Below are 16,676 nucleotides of genomic sequence, written 5' to 3' on the forward strand. Positions count from 1 at the left end.
CTAGTCTTACTCCAGGTAGGATAAAGAATAATTGGTACTATCATGTGGTTTGTCCAATAATACAAAGAACAATCTCATAAAAGGTAACAAGTTGTCATCTGCAAATATTCAAGCTTTAGATGGTAATCTGCAGGCTGCATGACGACATTCCATGTTCAAACTCTCAGGAGTCCGGTGAAAAGTCAGAACTAGAATTCAAGTTAAAAGTTTCAAGTCCAGTGTTCTTTCCATAGTACTAATTCATTTTAGTGCTCAAATCCCAGTGGCTTCCTTGTAAGCCTGGATTTTTGGGGGTTTTAAAGTATCAATCATCCATGTCTTTTCTCCATTTATATATGTGTGACCACTTATTCTCATACTCTGCTAATAGCAGTAGTTACCAAAACCACTTTAACCAGGAGCTAATTAGGTTAAGAGATAAGCAGATGTGACACACAGAGAAATTATCTTTGTCTAAGCTACAACTTACTACCAAAAAGCAATCAATCTAATAACCTGTGCCTAGAAGATGAGGGAGTCCTCCTCCTCCTAGAACGTGATCTTGATCTCGAGTGCCTTCGTTTTTCTTCCTTCTTATCTGGATTTAAAAGAAAAGGAATCTGGCTTTAGACATCGTCAAGCAGGAAGATTATTCCCATTCAGGAGTTATTCTTAGAATTTATTACCTTAATTTTCAGCTTTAATACAAAATTCTTAAATTCAGGCAGCTAAAGGTTCCTTTGACTATTTCATTTGCCAGACTTAGGAGGCTGTCAAGTGTCATACATAACACAATCTATGAAAATAATTACCTTTCTCATTCTTTACCCTTTAGAGATTTCTAAATCATGAGTCCCTTTTTCCATTCCTAGGTTCTACTCCCCCAAATATAGCTACCATTCACCCAGATTAAAACTCTAATCTTTACATGTTTATGTATTAATAGCATCTCCCCAACCAGTACTTAAGTGTAAAACATGTTTAAAAAATACGTTTACAATAAAAATGTAAACATTTAAAATTGTTGGTCCAGCAAAATGTTCCTTCTTTCATTCATCACTTAGCTCTATGCTCCTTTCCTAAGAAGTGTCTCATTCATTAACTCTTTTCACTATACTGCTGGGACAGAACTGGATTTTACTAATCTAGCTCTTTTTTAATCTGTCTGTCCTTCTTCTTCCTCACTCATTTTCAACTGTGTAAGTGCAGAGAGCAGAGCTAGAAACATCTGTCATCATTTCCTAGTTTTAAAATAACACATAAACTCCTTAACTTACTCCTTTAACTTAGGACATAATGAAAGAGAAATCCAGCCATTGCATTCTTCGTATATGGACTATCAAAGTGAGACTGAGTTCCTCTTTTACATTTAGATCATTTCATTAATAGGATTCAATTTATTGTGAATGTCATTATTAATAAATTAACAAAAATCTTGGGGCAAAAAAAAATTCATAAACCAATTTTAGTCATTTCAGTTATAAGTTTTCAATGAAAACAGAAATGGTGTTCTGGCTTTGGAGTCGTACAGGTCCAGTTGTCTATCAAAAGTTCCTACTGCTTGCCATGTGACCTTGGGCTAATTGTTTAATAATTTGTTGATTAAATGAGATAATACACATAAAGCATCTGGTATTAATTTATCCATTATACTTAACAATTATTTGCCTAATAGTATATACAATAAAAACCATCCCATTTATTAAGAAATAGAGTGAAAAAATGAATAAAACATTGTTTGTAATGGGAAAAAAAAAAATCAGGACCAAAGATCAAAATACATGCAGGAAAACAATGGGACAACCATTCATTTCATCTCAAAAAGACAATCTGCAAAGAATAATACATTTGCTTTTCTTTAAACAGAAGATCTTTAGTAGGTTTTCTTGGTCAAATAAAAGACTGAAATCAATTAGGCTACCCCAACTTACGCAAACATAAATGATTAAAAAACCACCAAAAAAAAAAAAAAAACCACATAAATTAAAAACCACCAAAATATCACACGAAGCATTAGGTAATCAATCCTAGGCACTAATGTTTCCGAATGAGGAATTCTTTGTTTAGTGAGTGGGAGGTGCTTGTACACTGTAGGATGTTTAGTATACCCCTGGCCCTCTGCCTACCAGATGCAGCTGGTACCAGCATGACAACTAAGTGTCTCCAGATATTTCCAAATATGCCTGGGTAACAACTCTTACCCATACCACCCACCCACTCCCAAATGAGAATCACTGCACTAAATGATCTTTTATCAAAATATGGGAAATAAAATTTAAAAAAATGACTGAAGTATTATTCAACTAATTTCCAAACATAATTGCATAAACCTATTTTACCTGGTTCTATAGCAGCAGAAATTAGGGACTGTGCTTCTCGTACTCTCTTCATGGCTTCCTCTATTTCTTTACTAGAGGTATCTGATTTCAGACTTGGTGAAACAAGACCAGCAGCTACATGATTCAACCTGGAACAGAACCAAGAATTGCATCTGAAATATTTAAAAATGTACAACAGCATTTCAAATAAACACATGTTCCTATCTTCATTTTAGTAAGATACTCCTTGAAAAAAAGTGGGGGGGAACTCCACAATTTTGATAAAATTATATGTAATATATATATAGTAAGCTTTGGATATTTACAATAGCACCTGCATTTTAAAAGACTCAGAGATATGTGGAATAAGAAAAAAAAATCTATTTAATTTTGCTCAACATCCATGAACTTTCTATACACATTTTGACAAACGTTAGTACATGGGAATATGCTGATGCTAAAGATTTTTGATTAACAGAATCTTCCTTAATATGATTTAAAAACTTTCTAAATCATCATAATTTTGTTGGGGAAGAATTACTTTTAAGCTTGCAGATGGGGAGAAACTGAGGCAGAAACCAATGGCACACCAAAATTACTTACGAAATTCCTGAATGGAAAGGCTAAAGATACACCTTAAGGGTTTATAAAAGTGAAAAAATACTGTAGACACCAAGTTGAGGCTGGTAGTTATTTGTGGGTAGAGTGGGAAATGTAAACAAGAATGAGTACACAGGGAGTTTTTAGAAACTGTATTAGTGTTTTGTTTTGTTTTTTTTTGCAGTAGGTGGGCCTCTCACCGTTGTGGCCTCTCCCATTGCGGAGCACAGGCTCCGGACACGCAGGCTCAGCGGCCATGGCTCACGGGCCAAGCCGCTCCGCGGCATGTGGGATCCTCCCAGACTGGGGCACGAACCAGTGTCCCCTGCATTGGCAGGCAGACTCTCAACCACTGCACCACCAGGGAAGCCCCTAAAAACTGTATTAGTGATATTTTTATAAGCAGGGTGGTAGACACTTGGATTTTATCTGGTAATTTTTAAGAAAAAAATGCCACTAACTACTATAATCAAATGAGCCTGTCCTGCCTCCCCCACATGCTCTCCCACTTACTGACAGTGACTTTCACCAAGTTAAGAAGAAGCATTAAGCTCAGATTTGATATACTAAGAAATTACCAATGAAAATATCTCATGAATTTGTGATATATCAAGTAGGAAATATAAGTTACAGCATGAAGAAAACTTTTCAAAGCCCCTAAAAAGATGTTGACTATTATTATGACATGTGTTACTCCTTTACTCTGGGCTAGTGTTTCCCTTACTTCTGTCTTCTTCTTATTCATCCCCTAGGGCAGTGGTCCCCAACCTTCCTGGCCCCAGGGACCAGTTCTGTGGAACACAATTTTTCCATGGACGGACAGGGGTGTGTGTGTGGGGGGGTGGAGGGGGGATGGTCCAGGCGTAATGCAAGTGATGGGGAGCAGCAGATGAAGCTTTACTCGCTCACCTGCCACTCACCTCCTGCTGTGCGGCCCGGTTCCTAACAGGCTGCTATGGACCGGTATGGGCCGCAGCCTGGGGGTTGGGGACCCTTGCCCTAGGGCTTAGCCTCTCTGATCTTTGAACTAAGTTCTCCTCCTTGTAATAAGTTCCCATAGCACCTCTGTACTTCCTTTAGTTGGATGCACATGCTTTACTATAGTTAAATAGTGTCTCCCTTTCTGAGTATAGTAGTAGTCAGTGTAATTTTTTAAATGAATCAACTAAAGACAACACTTAGCTCTTTACTTGTCATCCTGGTTTAACCTATTTACAATGATTTTCAAAGACCAATAATTATTCCAAAACAAAACCCTTTATAGATGGGCTTACCTCTGGATTTTTTCTCCTTGTTTCTAGAAAACAGGATTACATATTGCATGCCTTGAGAAAACTTTCTTTTAGCTATCAAAAATAAAATACCTGTTCTCTAGATATTACTATATCTCTATCACCAATGGAAACAGAAGAAAAAAATCCTTACTTGGGATCAACAGTACTCATAAGTTTCAGCAACTGATCTGCTGCAAGAGACTGGAAAAACAAAAAAATAGCAATGAGAACACACAGAACAATAAATGATTACTATTTTAATTTTTTTAGTATGTTGAAATGTCCTAGAACAATCTGGCAAACCTACAGAAACTAACATATCCCAAGCACAACAATGACCTATAGAAATATAATGCCAGCCAAATATGTCATATTAAGTTTTCTAGTTGCAACATTAAAAAAGTAAACAGGTGACATTAGTGACTGTAGTACTGGATACCCAGAGCTGCTTTATCAGGTTAATTATGAAATTATGAAGCTGAACAGTCCAGATTTTACAGAATAATCACCTCCTCCTTATTTTAAGACTTTCTAAGGGAAAGTAACATTTTAAGGAAACATGTAAAACAAAACTCAAAGTGCTTAGTCAGTATAATCAAAAGAATTCCATAAAGGACTTCAGGAAAAAGTTTAGCCAAATCGCAATGAGGGAAAACAAAAATTTCCAAGTGAGTAGATGACAAGAGAATATATTATGAACACACATTCCTATCATTTCATGACTTTATTTTGACTTCATAACATATTGATGTGGTGTTGGCTTCCTGTGAAACTCGTCTACTTTGAACTTTATCAAATGAGAAATTCTTTGATGGGCAAGGGGCCAATAATGCAGTGACTTTTTAAATCTCTCATTAACAAGTTTACATAAGAAAAAATTACTACAATATGTAACAGTCAGTTACCTCCTGCTCTTGAAATGCAAACTAACATTTAATGAAGTAATTTTTTTAATTACAAAAATGAGCTCAGAGTTGAAGGGTATTAAGTCATACCTGAGAGTTCAAGTTTGCTCCAGGAAGCCCAAGTGCAGCAAGGGCAGGATCAAGAGTAGGAGCTCCCAAAGCAGCCAATGGAACAGCGCCAATCTGTGAAATTTCAAATTTTATTTATTTAAAATCTTGTTTCTGTTTCTTATACTGTGGGGGTTGGGGGAGTGCGTCAACTTTTATTTCCTCTAAAGGCCAGATAATAACTAGTTTAAGTCTGTAGGCTGTGCGGACTCTGGTGCAACTACTTAACTATGCCATTGTAGATCAAAAACAGTCAGAGACAATACATAAATAAGTGGCCATAATTGTGTTCCAATAAAAATTAACAGATAACGGGGGTCTGGCCCAAGAGCTATAGCTTGCCTACCCCTGCTATGGCCTCATTTTTCACTCATCACAGCACATTTATCTCTAAAATCAGAATTTAGAAAAAATGCAAAGATTTTCACACATTCTTGAGCCATTTATAAATATTTACTGCTTCTTAGCTCCAAATCCATTGTTTGTTGTCCTACTGCGTGATACTGAAGGCAGCACCCTTATAAGCATTTCTCCTTTGACAGCTGGCACGATGTTAAGCTTTACTTTTAGGGGGAGCTGGAAATACCTTTAGGGGGAGCTGGAAGGGCACTGACTGTGGAAGGGATTCTTTATAGTTCTTCTGTCTCCTTTCTGATTCTTATTGCAGTGCTACATGGGACACTTGGTGGCCTTCACCTCAGTGAGTTTCAGTGCCATCCTCTTAGGCAGCTTCCTAGCAAGTTCCGTGGTACTCCAGAGAACTTTCTACTGTATCTAACTTTTTGAAGGAGGTCTGAATCTTAGCCTTGAGGGGGAAGATGCACCCCCTCACCTACATGTGTTTCTTTCTTGTGTTTTCTTCCTTAGCTTAGAAGTAGAGGTTGCTTCCTATACCTGCGATTCTGGTACTCATTAGAGTTCCCTTAGTAGTCTCCTGTTACTAATTAGTAATTCCTTATACTAAAACTTTTCTCCTTCGAATTACGGTATGGTTCTGTCTCCTGCCTGACATAATTCTGATTAGTCAGTTTAATGCACACAAACCATGCAAAATCTTATAACTTCGGAGGCCGCTGACCTTCTCTACAAGCACTGTGCTGAAATTTCTCCTAGTTTCATTATTATTTAGTAAAAATAAGTTACCAAACTTCCTGCACTGTAACTGTTTACTGAGTTAAAACACTGTTAATACAGTTGATCCTTGAACAATATGGGGGCTAGGGGTGCTGACTCCTCATGCAGTTGAAAATACACCTGTAACTTTACAGTGAGCCCTCCGTATCTGCTGGTCCACATACTTGGATCATGCAGTACTATAATATGTATTAGTAGAAAAAAATCCTTATATAAATGGACCAAACAGTTCAAACTCATGTTGTTCAAGGTTCAACTGTACTATTATAAAAATGGTTATTACACAATTTTGTACATCAAAGGCATCTACAAATTACCCAGATCTTTGAATTCATCTTTATTTTAAGCCACCTACTTAATTTAAAGCCCAAGAGCAAGATAACAGCGCATGAAGAAAAAAAAAAAGTCTGAACTTCACCTTAATTTTCTTTTGTAGTTCAAATGAACATACTATTTTAAACAACATGTGCAACAGAAATCTTATGCCTCCTGATTTACGGGCTATTTTGAGAGCCAGTGACAAAACGATACAAGATATTTACAATTCTCAGAATGTTCTTAAAACGCAAACTACCACTTTAATATTTATGATTACAATACAATACTACAGCCTTCTACAATGCTCTGACCACGTGATAACAGTATACGAACCAGAATCACAACAGCACTCAAAAAGCACAAATATATTTCCATTCTTTAAGAATTCAACAGAACTAATACCTGGGTAAGTGGGTTAGGAGTAGGCAGGAGTCCACCACCAGGCAGAAGACCTGCCACTGCATTAGCTGGTGCCAACAGAGACAAAGCCTTAGTCTCATCAGGAATAACTCCTGCAGAGAAACATCCATGCATTAGAACACACTCTTTTGCAAGACAGAAAACACACAAAAACACCCAGAAAATGTCTCCCTGATACACCACCTGAGTTTGTTGAAAGTATTTATGTTCGCTAAAATATAAAGCTTGATTTCTATGATTATTTATCATTAATTTTATGTCAGAATGAAACTTCAATGTGTGAAAATCTGTATCCTTTTTCTCTACAAATGGTTAAGTTTCTAGAGTAAAAAAAAAATAGCACAATACACACTACTTTTTTGTTAACACTGCCAAGATTTCATCACCTGTACTCGATTTTTAAGTCATGAACCAAACGTAAGCAAGCACAGTCGGTTCTCCAGGGGTGTGCTCTCAACTTTCAAAAGCTGTTTTATGAACAACGACTCGTGTCGGCTGCTTCACTATAAAGCACACAGAAAAATCAAGATACACAAGACAAAAAAAGTTTGATTTAGGGGTTAATAATATGGTACAGTTACTATGATTTTCTTTTACACCTACCATACAAATTTTGTAAAAATTAAGAGAAGAAAAGTATGTAAAGGAAATATTCTGTTGGAATCAAGCGTAGGGCTTTTGCTGACTCATGAAAATGAATGTTTCTGAAGGTCTCTGAATACACACAGGATGTGTGTGTGGGAGTGAGTGAGAGAGAAAGAGAGAATAAGTAAAACAACATGGCACATTCCTTACCTGTACAGTAAAATGCCTTATGTTCCAACATGTGCCATGCTAACCATACCAAAAATGCTGCTACATAGTGTCAGTTGAAAAGCTAGCTTAGCCAAACTCCTAAAGCCAAAAACAACATGTATGTCTGTTTTTAAAGCCTAATCTGTGTATTCAGATAAAATCTAAGGGCCCTAAGACAAATATTTATGTAGACAATTTAAATTCTATCCAACAGCAAAAGCCCTATACAGATGGATTAATCTGTTAATGTGCCCAAGCCCCCAAAATGAGAGTTCAATAATACAATTAAACTACATATTTGCAAATACCAGTAGTATTTCTGTAATACATATTAAGAAACTGCATCTCATCATAAAACATACAATATGTACAGGGCACTTAAGAGAAACTGGATAAGCTGCAGAAGAAAACTGTTGGGTGGTATTTTCAGCAGGGCCTGGTATATAGTTCAGGCTGAACCAGGGAAAAGAACTGTAAAACACAACAACAAAAAAGAAAAACCACTGTTAAATAAAGGTAATGGTTCCTTCCACCTAAACTGAGAAGTGCCGATAATATAAACAAATGTATACTACACAGCACTGTTATCTTGCTTGTGTCAGAGCTGTCATCAATTTAGATACCAAGAGTTATGGAGGGGGGAGGGGGGGAGAAGATCATTTAGATATAGGGCATTAATGCATCATTATTAACAAACCTACAAAGATTATGGGATAATTTTGCATGCAAAATTATGTCTCAAGAGGATAATATTAAGTATCAACATCTTACTAAAATTAGTGCATTTGCAACATTTCTGGCAAACTAAAATCCTCTTGAATTTATTGTGAGACACCTGATAGAAGATCTGCATCCATTAAAAAAAAAGTCATGCATCTGATCCTCTGATTAAAAAAAGACTATTTAAAAATAAAACTACAATTTAAAAATAGCAATGAGGCCCCTCACCAGTTAATTTTCATGCGTCAAGAGTATTTTTTTTTACTGCTGCTTTGATAGAACCATGAAATACTGCATGAATGTGTAGAAACGAAAGAAAAAGAAACAGACAAAAGAAACAAACATTAACCAAGGAACCTAAATAATCCCCAAATCCATTACTATTAAGAGTTCCTTCCAAATCCAGCTATCTCAGTTTTACCAGTTAAGACTATTCCTTACCGTAGACTTTGTGTCTATTGTTCTAAAACACTGACCAAGAACCAACACCAAAGCTTAAGAGCTAAAACCAGGGTGAATGGTGACAAAGGGATTGAGTACATAAGATATTTAGTGGACATAACATTAATACAGCATACCATACCAAAAATTACAGTAATACGCTAATAGATTCTGGAACTAAATATTTCTGTAATTCTATATATGTACTCTCTAAATATTTCACTTTCAAAACAGATCCAGAAAAATTATTATGGTCTAAAAATATTTATGAAAGCCAGTTATATGATATACTGTATTATGTTCAGGGCTTGGGAACTATAATACTTAGCCAATAAGAATTCTTTAAATTAAAAGGCTAACTAATGTTTTGTAAATTACTCACATGATTTGACCCTTGTTCCAAAAGCTATGTTCTACATTTTACTTATCCTAAATTTGAATTCTGTAAATTTTCTCTTGGTGATAAGTCTTATCCTACAACAGGCACACTGATATAAAAGAAAATGCTTAATCAAAACATACTAACTCATAAGTTTATCAGCATATATATATTTTAAAACCTTAGAATTGGGCTCATACACTTTAATATCACGGACATAGATTTACTGTTATTATATAGCATGCCTTAACCCAACTATGAATGCAATTTAATTTCTTTAGAAAACCACAGAGGCAATTTTTCTAAGTTTTAAGGACTAGACATTTCACAACTTTTACAAGGAATGGTGTAAATGTTCACATCGGTATTCAAAGATCTAAGATAGCATCTAAAGTTAACAATATCAAGATTCTGCTTCCACTGACCAGTTCACTAAGGAAAGGGGAAAGCATTTATATCCCGGTCAGCATATATGTTAATAAAATCCAGTAGTTGTAACATATTTCAGTGACTTCTTTGACTCAAATTTATAGTTACCAAAAAGCAAATAAAGTAGCAGTACATTGGGAACAAACTAATATATGTCTTAGAAAATTTTACAAAATGGAATTAATAGAGTGCTGTCTTGTCACAGTGGCTTTTTTAGATCCAAAAACCCTGCTCATTATTTTTCTGCCAAATTACTTTAACAGCCTAAAATGTAAAAAGAGAGAAAAATGTAGTTAACAAATGGTTACACCAGGAAAACACCTGGGGGACTTGAGTGCTTGCTGGCCTTTAGTTAATGTCTAGAATCCCCTGTAGCTGCAGAGGACCCACTGTTTTTCAGTCATCTGGAAGAGTTTTGCATTTGCCTTCTCCACTACAAAAATCACACACACAAATAACAGAGAGAAGAATTTATTATTTAGAGATATTCTAGAAAATATAGCAAGAATGAACAAGAAAATCTGGCATAAAAACAAAACACCCAGTGCCCATCTGGCACCTAAGCTATAGGAAATCTTGAACTTTCATAAAAACCAAAATCATTGCGACCCTTGGTATACTGAAATTCAATGTGGGATATATTTTTTAAAGTTATCAGTGAGAAGAATCACTAAGAGGAATCACTAAGGAATAAAACCAACCTGGTCACATTAATTCAAAACAGAAACAACATCATGCATTTATTTGAAGGTTTCTGTGTAAATGCGCATGGCGTGAACTGTTCACCTTCGGGACATTTTCATAAAACAACATTAAATTAACTAAGTAGATATTAGGGATATGGTTTTAATGAACTTAAAAATACTTAAAAATAATGCAAAAGGTTAAATATCTTATAAAAACAGACCTGATTTTGAATTTTTAAGTTAAAAAGAAAGCCTTCAAGTAAAAATATGGACCACAGTATAACAAGGGTTTCAAAATGTTAATAGCTTAGATTTTTAACATGCTACTAATGCTCACTCTAAAACTACACTGAGGTAGATGGTCATCATAGGATGCCCACATAGGTAGTTAAACAAAGCACAAACCTTCTGCATATGGTACGACTATCAAAGCTCTGTCAACGAATACAGTGTTTGTCAGATGCTGTGCCACAACTGCTGAGTCCGGATCATGGAACTTAACAAAGCAGACTCGGGATGAGACTGGCAAAGGCGAATCACTAAAAAATAAACAGATAACATAAAAGAAGAGAAAAATATCAGCTAAAACAGAAATGAGTGATTCACAAATGACACTTGCATTCCAAAAGTAAAAGAGGCAGATAAAAATACATAACTGCACACATATTAGTTAACCAGTTCAAAAATACGTGACATTTCCAATAAAGTACTACCCACAGAACTGACCGTAGCAAACTGCACCTAGACAAAAACAATCACTGTTTAAATTTACAATGCATCAAGTTACAACAGCTTGAAACTATAAAGTCTCAGAGTTTGAACAGGTCACAAAAATGTCAACATTTATTTCATAATAACAATACCAGCCATTTAAAAATACAGGTAACAAGTAATTAGTTTTGGCTTAGAAAACTTTTCATTACGGCTAACTTTTCAGAGTTAAAAACAAAACTTTTTCATTATGGCTAACTTTTCAGAGTTAAAAACAAAACCATTCCATTTTAGGGACATATGAATATTGTGGTAACGTACACCTATTTGACAATGAGTTTTCTTGATCTGCTACTAAATGCCCTGTCCTCCTAAACCTACAGCATATTAAAATTCCCAGGCATTAAAATAGTTAAGCCTCTCCCACTAGAGCACCTTCGCAGAGAAAAAGAAAATTAAGCACACATGGGAATAATACTACACCCCGCCCCACAATTAGGCAAAATTTCAGTAAGCAAAGAGTCACTCCCCTCAGCAACTGCGTTCTTATATAAAACAAAAACAAGTTGCTACAGTGCAAGCAATGGTAGGTCTAAGATAAGATTAGAAAAAGAGCAGAGTTTTTGCTGTTTTTTAAAAATATAAGATGGTTAAATTTCAGCCACTAAACTCTCTGTGAAAGGGAAAGATTAAATAAACAAAGGCAGGGGTTGCCTTAACACCAAACCAAAAGCTATTTGAAAATCAATACCGTAAGGCAGTAGTAATCACGTCATCCCTGGTTTATATTAGAATCATGGCGGGAGTTGGGGGGCGGTTGCGGAACTACAATTACATCAAGATCTCTGATGAATGAAGAACTGAGTGCTGCCTTCTTTAATTCTCCCTGACAATTTTAATATGCACCCGGGGTAAAGATAGGTTCAAAGCAAAGCTGTCAATGTATGTATCACAGATATCAAAATGGACTTAAGCCATCTTGTTACAGAAGTTTACTGCAAAATGTTTTTGAAAGGATACAATGTTTTTTCAGTGTAAAGCATCACTGGTCTAAATTAACAATGTTGCACCCAGTATACTGAAAAGAATGCTGTTTCATTAGTTTTAGTACTAAAGCTATATAGCTCTTCATATTTCTTTCCTGACATCCATTCTTACCACTAAATTAAAAAGCTCTTTAAACGCTATCATTTTATGTTCTTAACATCTAACACAATGCCTTGGCAGGTAGTGAGCACTTAAATTTCTTAAAAAGTGACCTCTACCATTTCTTTGATACCATCTATTGTCATTTAACTAAAAGAAAAAGATAATGACTATCAAATATTAGGTTTTTAAAGAATATAAACATAACACTTCTTTTAAAAAAATTAGGGGGCTTCCCTGGTGGCGCAGTGGTTAAAAATCCATCTGCCAATGCAGGGGACACGGGTTCAAGCCCTGATCCGGGGAAGATCCCACATGCCACGGAGCAACTAAGCCTGTGCGCCACAACTGCTGAGCCTGTGCTCTAGAGCCCGCGAGCCATAACTACTGAAGCTTGGGCGCCTAGAGGCCGTGTTCCGCAACAAGAGAAGCCACCGCAATGAGAGCCTGTGCACTGCAACAAAGAGTAGCCCCCTGCTCGCCGCAACTAGAGAAGGCCCGTGCGCAGCAACAGAGACCCAACACAGCCAAAAAATAAATAAATTTTTTTTAAAAAAATTAGGAAAGTATGCCTACATTCTCCCAATGTATTTCCATTTACTTGGCGATCTTAAATAATTCACATTTTTTCTACCCACTCATGTCTGTGCAACATTAGTTGGCTATATCAAACCTGTTAAGTGGTGGTGAAGTAAAGATAAAATACAAACAATTTAAATATCACGGAAAAGAGAGTCACAGTAAGACAACTCAGAAGGGCAAATAATTAATTTCTCTCCACTTTAAATGGTCTTGTTTAAAACCATTGCTATTTGGTCCCACAAGTATACTGTCATACTTCCTCAGTTAAAATTAATAAAAGAGATGTTAAGATAAAGAATTGATACTGGAAATTAATTTTCATACCCTAGAATTTTGTGCAAGTACCACTGCTACAAATAAGACTGTCTTTACTCCTTATCTTTAAGAATTAATACAGAAGAGGCAGTGCAGTTGAAAAGAACTGAGGAGCAAGATTGGTGGTGATATTGTCTCTACTTTCTTAAGAGTGACCTCTAAGGGTTTTTTCAGAATCTTCTGGGATGCACACATAAAATTCAGATTACTCTTTTCCATCTCAAGCCCACTGAATCTGAGAATCCCTTTTTTTTACGGGAAGGCTCTGATTCTTAACAAGATCCGCAGCTTATACTCGTGCCTGCTAAAGTAGAACTGCTGGTTTGGGTCAGATGTTCTTTCAACCCCCAACTTAATACTGAGCTAACCATTTCTGAGCAGAGAATTTTGAGCTTATAAACAATGCATCTCCTAAACCCTGCAAAACAGCAACTGTGTGGCAAAGCTAACAACTCTGTTGACCTCATATGCCCTTTCCATCATGTGCTCTTATTCAGTTCTAAAGAAATACAGTAAATTGCTGCATTTAAAAAAATTTAAAAGGTAAACTATGTTCTTTCCCTTACCTAACTATACTAAGTTACTTATATGATCACTGAAGTATCTCTTTTTGGTCACTGAAAAGTTAGTAATGAATTTATCTGCAGTGTTACAAGTAGCCTTCAGTTACTGCATAACTGGCATATGCATCTCAAGGATCATTACCTGATAAGGACTCCTGTTACATTCTCCACTCTGAAATCCCACTAAATTCAAACATTTGAAGAATACCTACCAGGCGTAAAAGAATGATTCCACTCACAAGTTGTTTGGCTAAATCAAGGAAATACTGATCAAGTGGCAAAAAAGAATCAGAACATTGGGGTTTGAATAATAGTTCTGACACTAGTAGAGGGGCTTGCGTATACAGAACCTATGTGAATTTCAGTTCACTCATTTGTAAAATGGTAAAATACCTTCTTCTGAATATGTAAGGACTGAGCAAGATAAAATAGGAAAGCATTTAGCATACAAAAGACAAACCATGTTGAATTTTCAATATGCATTTTAAGAAAAACCAGAATCAAAGTAACCTTTTCTTTTAAAAAGAATGAGGGAACACTGACATGCTTTCAGATAGCTGTAGGTAGGGCTATCATACTGAAGAGAGGGATAGAATACTATTTCCTGTGAAGATTGTATTATCACTGGGTGAAATTATAAGCCAGCAATTTCTGGCTTAAAGGAACCAAGATATAGATGGTTCAATAATGAAACAAAGGGAGACACCTTCTTGAGGAGGTTGTCAGTGAAATGTCTGACATAATCCCAGATGCCAGGAATTTTCCCCCCAAACAGGCATGTAGAACTGAAATTAGTTTCAGCAGGTATAGGTTGGGGCTCAGCCATGTAAGTTCTTTAAAAATGCCCCTAGAGGGCTCCCCTGGTGGCGCAGTGGTTGAGAGTCCGCCTGCCGATGCAGGGAACGCGGGTTCATGCCCCGGTCCGGGAAGATCCCACATGCCGCGGAGCGGCTGGGCCCGTGAGCCATGGCTGCTGAGCCTGCGCGTCTGCAGTCTGTGCTCCGCAGCAGGAGAGGCCACAGCAGTGAGAGGCCCGCGTACCGCAAAAAAAATTAAAATTAAAAAAATAAATGCCCCTAGAGTGATGTTGATGACCCCAAGGGATCTCATTCTAGAAGAGGGAGGAAGTCAAACTTCTAAGTTGGTGAATGGTGCTACACAGAAAAAGCAGTTAAATGAATAGAGAAGGCAGGGAGCAGAGGTGTTGTATTTTTATATAGTGTGATTAGGTGACATTTGAGCAACAAAAGAAAGCAAGTCCATCACGGGCATATCTAGGATAAGAGTTCCAGGTGGATAAGAATACCTTTTGGGAGAAATACACACATACCCATTAAGAGAAAAAAAAAAAAAAAAATCAAACACCAAATGTGTTTACAATCAATAGAATTTTAAGTGATCCGAGTCATTCAATCTTATTCTACGAATAAGAGTAAATTTTTGGAGTATTTTTGGAATGATGAACCCCTTTTAGACTGCTAGGGATTCCACAGCACATTATCCCCAGCAAACTGTTGAAAACTGTAGCGAGCTTTAAAGAAATTGTCAATAAAGTATTTCCAAATTGTGCAGGTTAGATTAGCTACTGAGGCTTAAATTATTTAAAAAAACAACAAAAACAACAAAGTTAAAATGAACAAAAGTAAGCATCTACATTCACACTATTCAAACTGGAAAGGCCACTAGCAATGTAACATTCACTATATTGTTACCTTATGCATTTTCAGAAGAGAAAATGATCTGTATGTGGGAGCATATATGAAGGAGTCAAAGAGAAAAAGTGTGTCAATATTTATCTATTCCTCCCAATATAGGGGAAAGAATCCTCTTAATGCATAGCACCCCAGATCATGTTACCTGGTGCACAAAACTCTCCTGGTTATGATGGAACCACTCCTTTGACTACAAATCAAAAGCCAGACTCTGTTCCATCATGACTCCCTCTAAGATATGGACCATGTGTTAGGTAAAAGATCCAGTAAACTTCCCACACTTCTTTGTCATCTTTTTATAAAAGTATCATAAAAAGAACACCTTCGAAATAAAAGCATTTTACAGTCAGCACCTATAAAGAAGTTCTTAATGACCTGCTGGACCAGAAATAATTTTTTCATAAATAAATCCAGTATCTCACATACTTTGAGAAACAACATGATTACAATCAAGTCATCGATAATCAGATGTGTCACTTTTATTTTCTGCCATTTTACTGTTTATTAATTTCACTAACAATTTAACAAAGGGTATGCTGTGAGAAAATAACAGCAAAACATCTATAAGTTTCTATTATGAAAGCTATTTGTCCTTCATTGTCAAAGCAAATTTCTGTTCAAAATAACTGTAACAAAAACATGTTTGTTCCCAGACTTCTACACTTCATGTAAATTACTCTGAAATCTCCCTCCACATGTATATATTCCCTCGAAATTAAAGACAACACAACACTTGCAAACAATAATAATCATCTGAAAATACTTCAAGTAGAAAGTGATGAAATACAGTAATACTTAAATACCGCAGTATGATCAACTTCCATTAATTATTTGAGAAGTGTACAGAGGTTAACGATTTATTACATCCACAACTGTGGCTTCCTTGAGGATTCCAATTTCCTGTTTAGAACTTAAGTGACATCATAAAACTCTTACGGTACAGCGGGTACTGAGTACCCACTGACAGTAAAATCTGAATTTTCACTTTTCCCAAAGAGCATTGGACTGTTTTATTATTTCAAATTTTTGCTCTAATATTTATCACATTTTGTCATAGCTTAATTTTTTTCTTTACAATTACTGCACTCATTCAATACTTTTGTGATACAAATAAGAAATGACAGTAGGATAAAAACAAAAA

At 36.0% G+C, this 16,676-nt stretch overlaps 1 protein-coding gene across 9 annotated transcripts in view; it reads right to left on the bottom strand.

Annotated features, from left to right (window-relative positions):
• SRSF11 (serine and arginine rich splicing factor 11) overlaps positions 1 to 16,676 on the bottom strand; it is a 55,999-nt gene that overhangs the window by 25,293 nt on the left and 14,030 nt on the right. For all 9 annotated transcript variants that reach the window (XM_022581105.3, XM_089921093.1, XM_022581104.3 and 6 more), the window contains 6 exons: positions 10,912 to 11,045; positions 7,039 to 7,148; positions 5,167 to 5,259; positions 4,323 to 4,372; positions 2,319 to 2,446; positions 496 to 577 (listed from right to left, as the gene is read on the bottom strand). In XM_022581105.3, coding sequence (XP_022436813.2) covers positions 496 to 577; positions 2,319 to 2,446; positions 4,323 to 4,372; positions 5,167 to 5,259; positions 7,039 to 7,148; positions 10,912 to 11,045 — 597 coding nt within the window. The remainder of the gene's footprint in view (positions 1 to 495; positions 578 to 2,318; positions 2,447 to 4,322; positions 4,373 to 5,166; positions 5,260 to 7,038; positions 7,149 to 10,911; positions 11,046 to 16,676) is intronic.

This window comes from Delphinapterus leucas, chromosome 1 (assembly GCF_059928025.1).
Source record: "Delphinapterus leucas isolate spDelLeu-1000000601 "Yukka" chromosome 1, BTC_Dleu_Yukka2, whole genome shotgun sequence".
Lineage (NCBI taxonomy): Eukaryota > Metazoa > Chordata > Mammalia > Artiodactyla > Monodontidae > Delphinapterus > Delphinapterus leucas.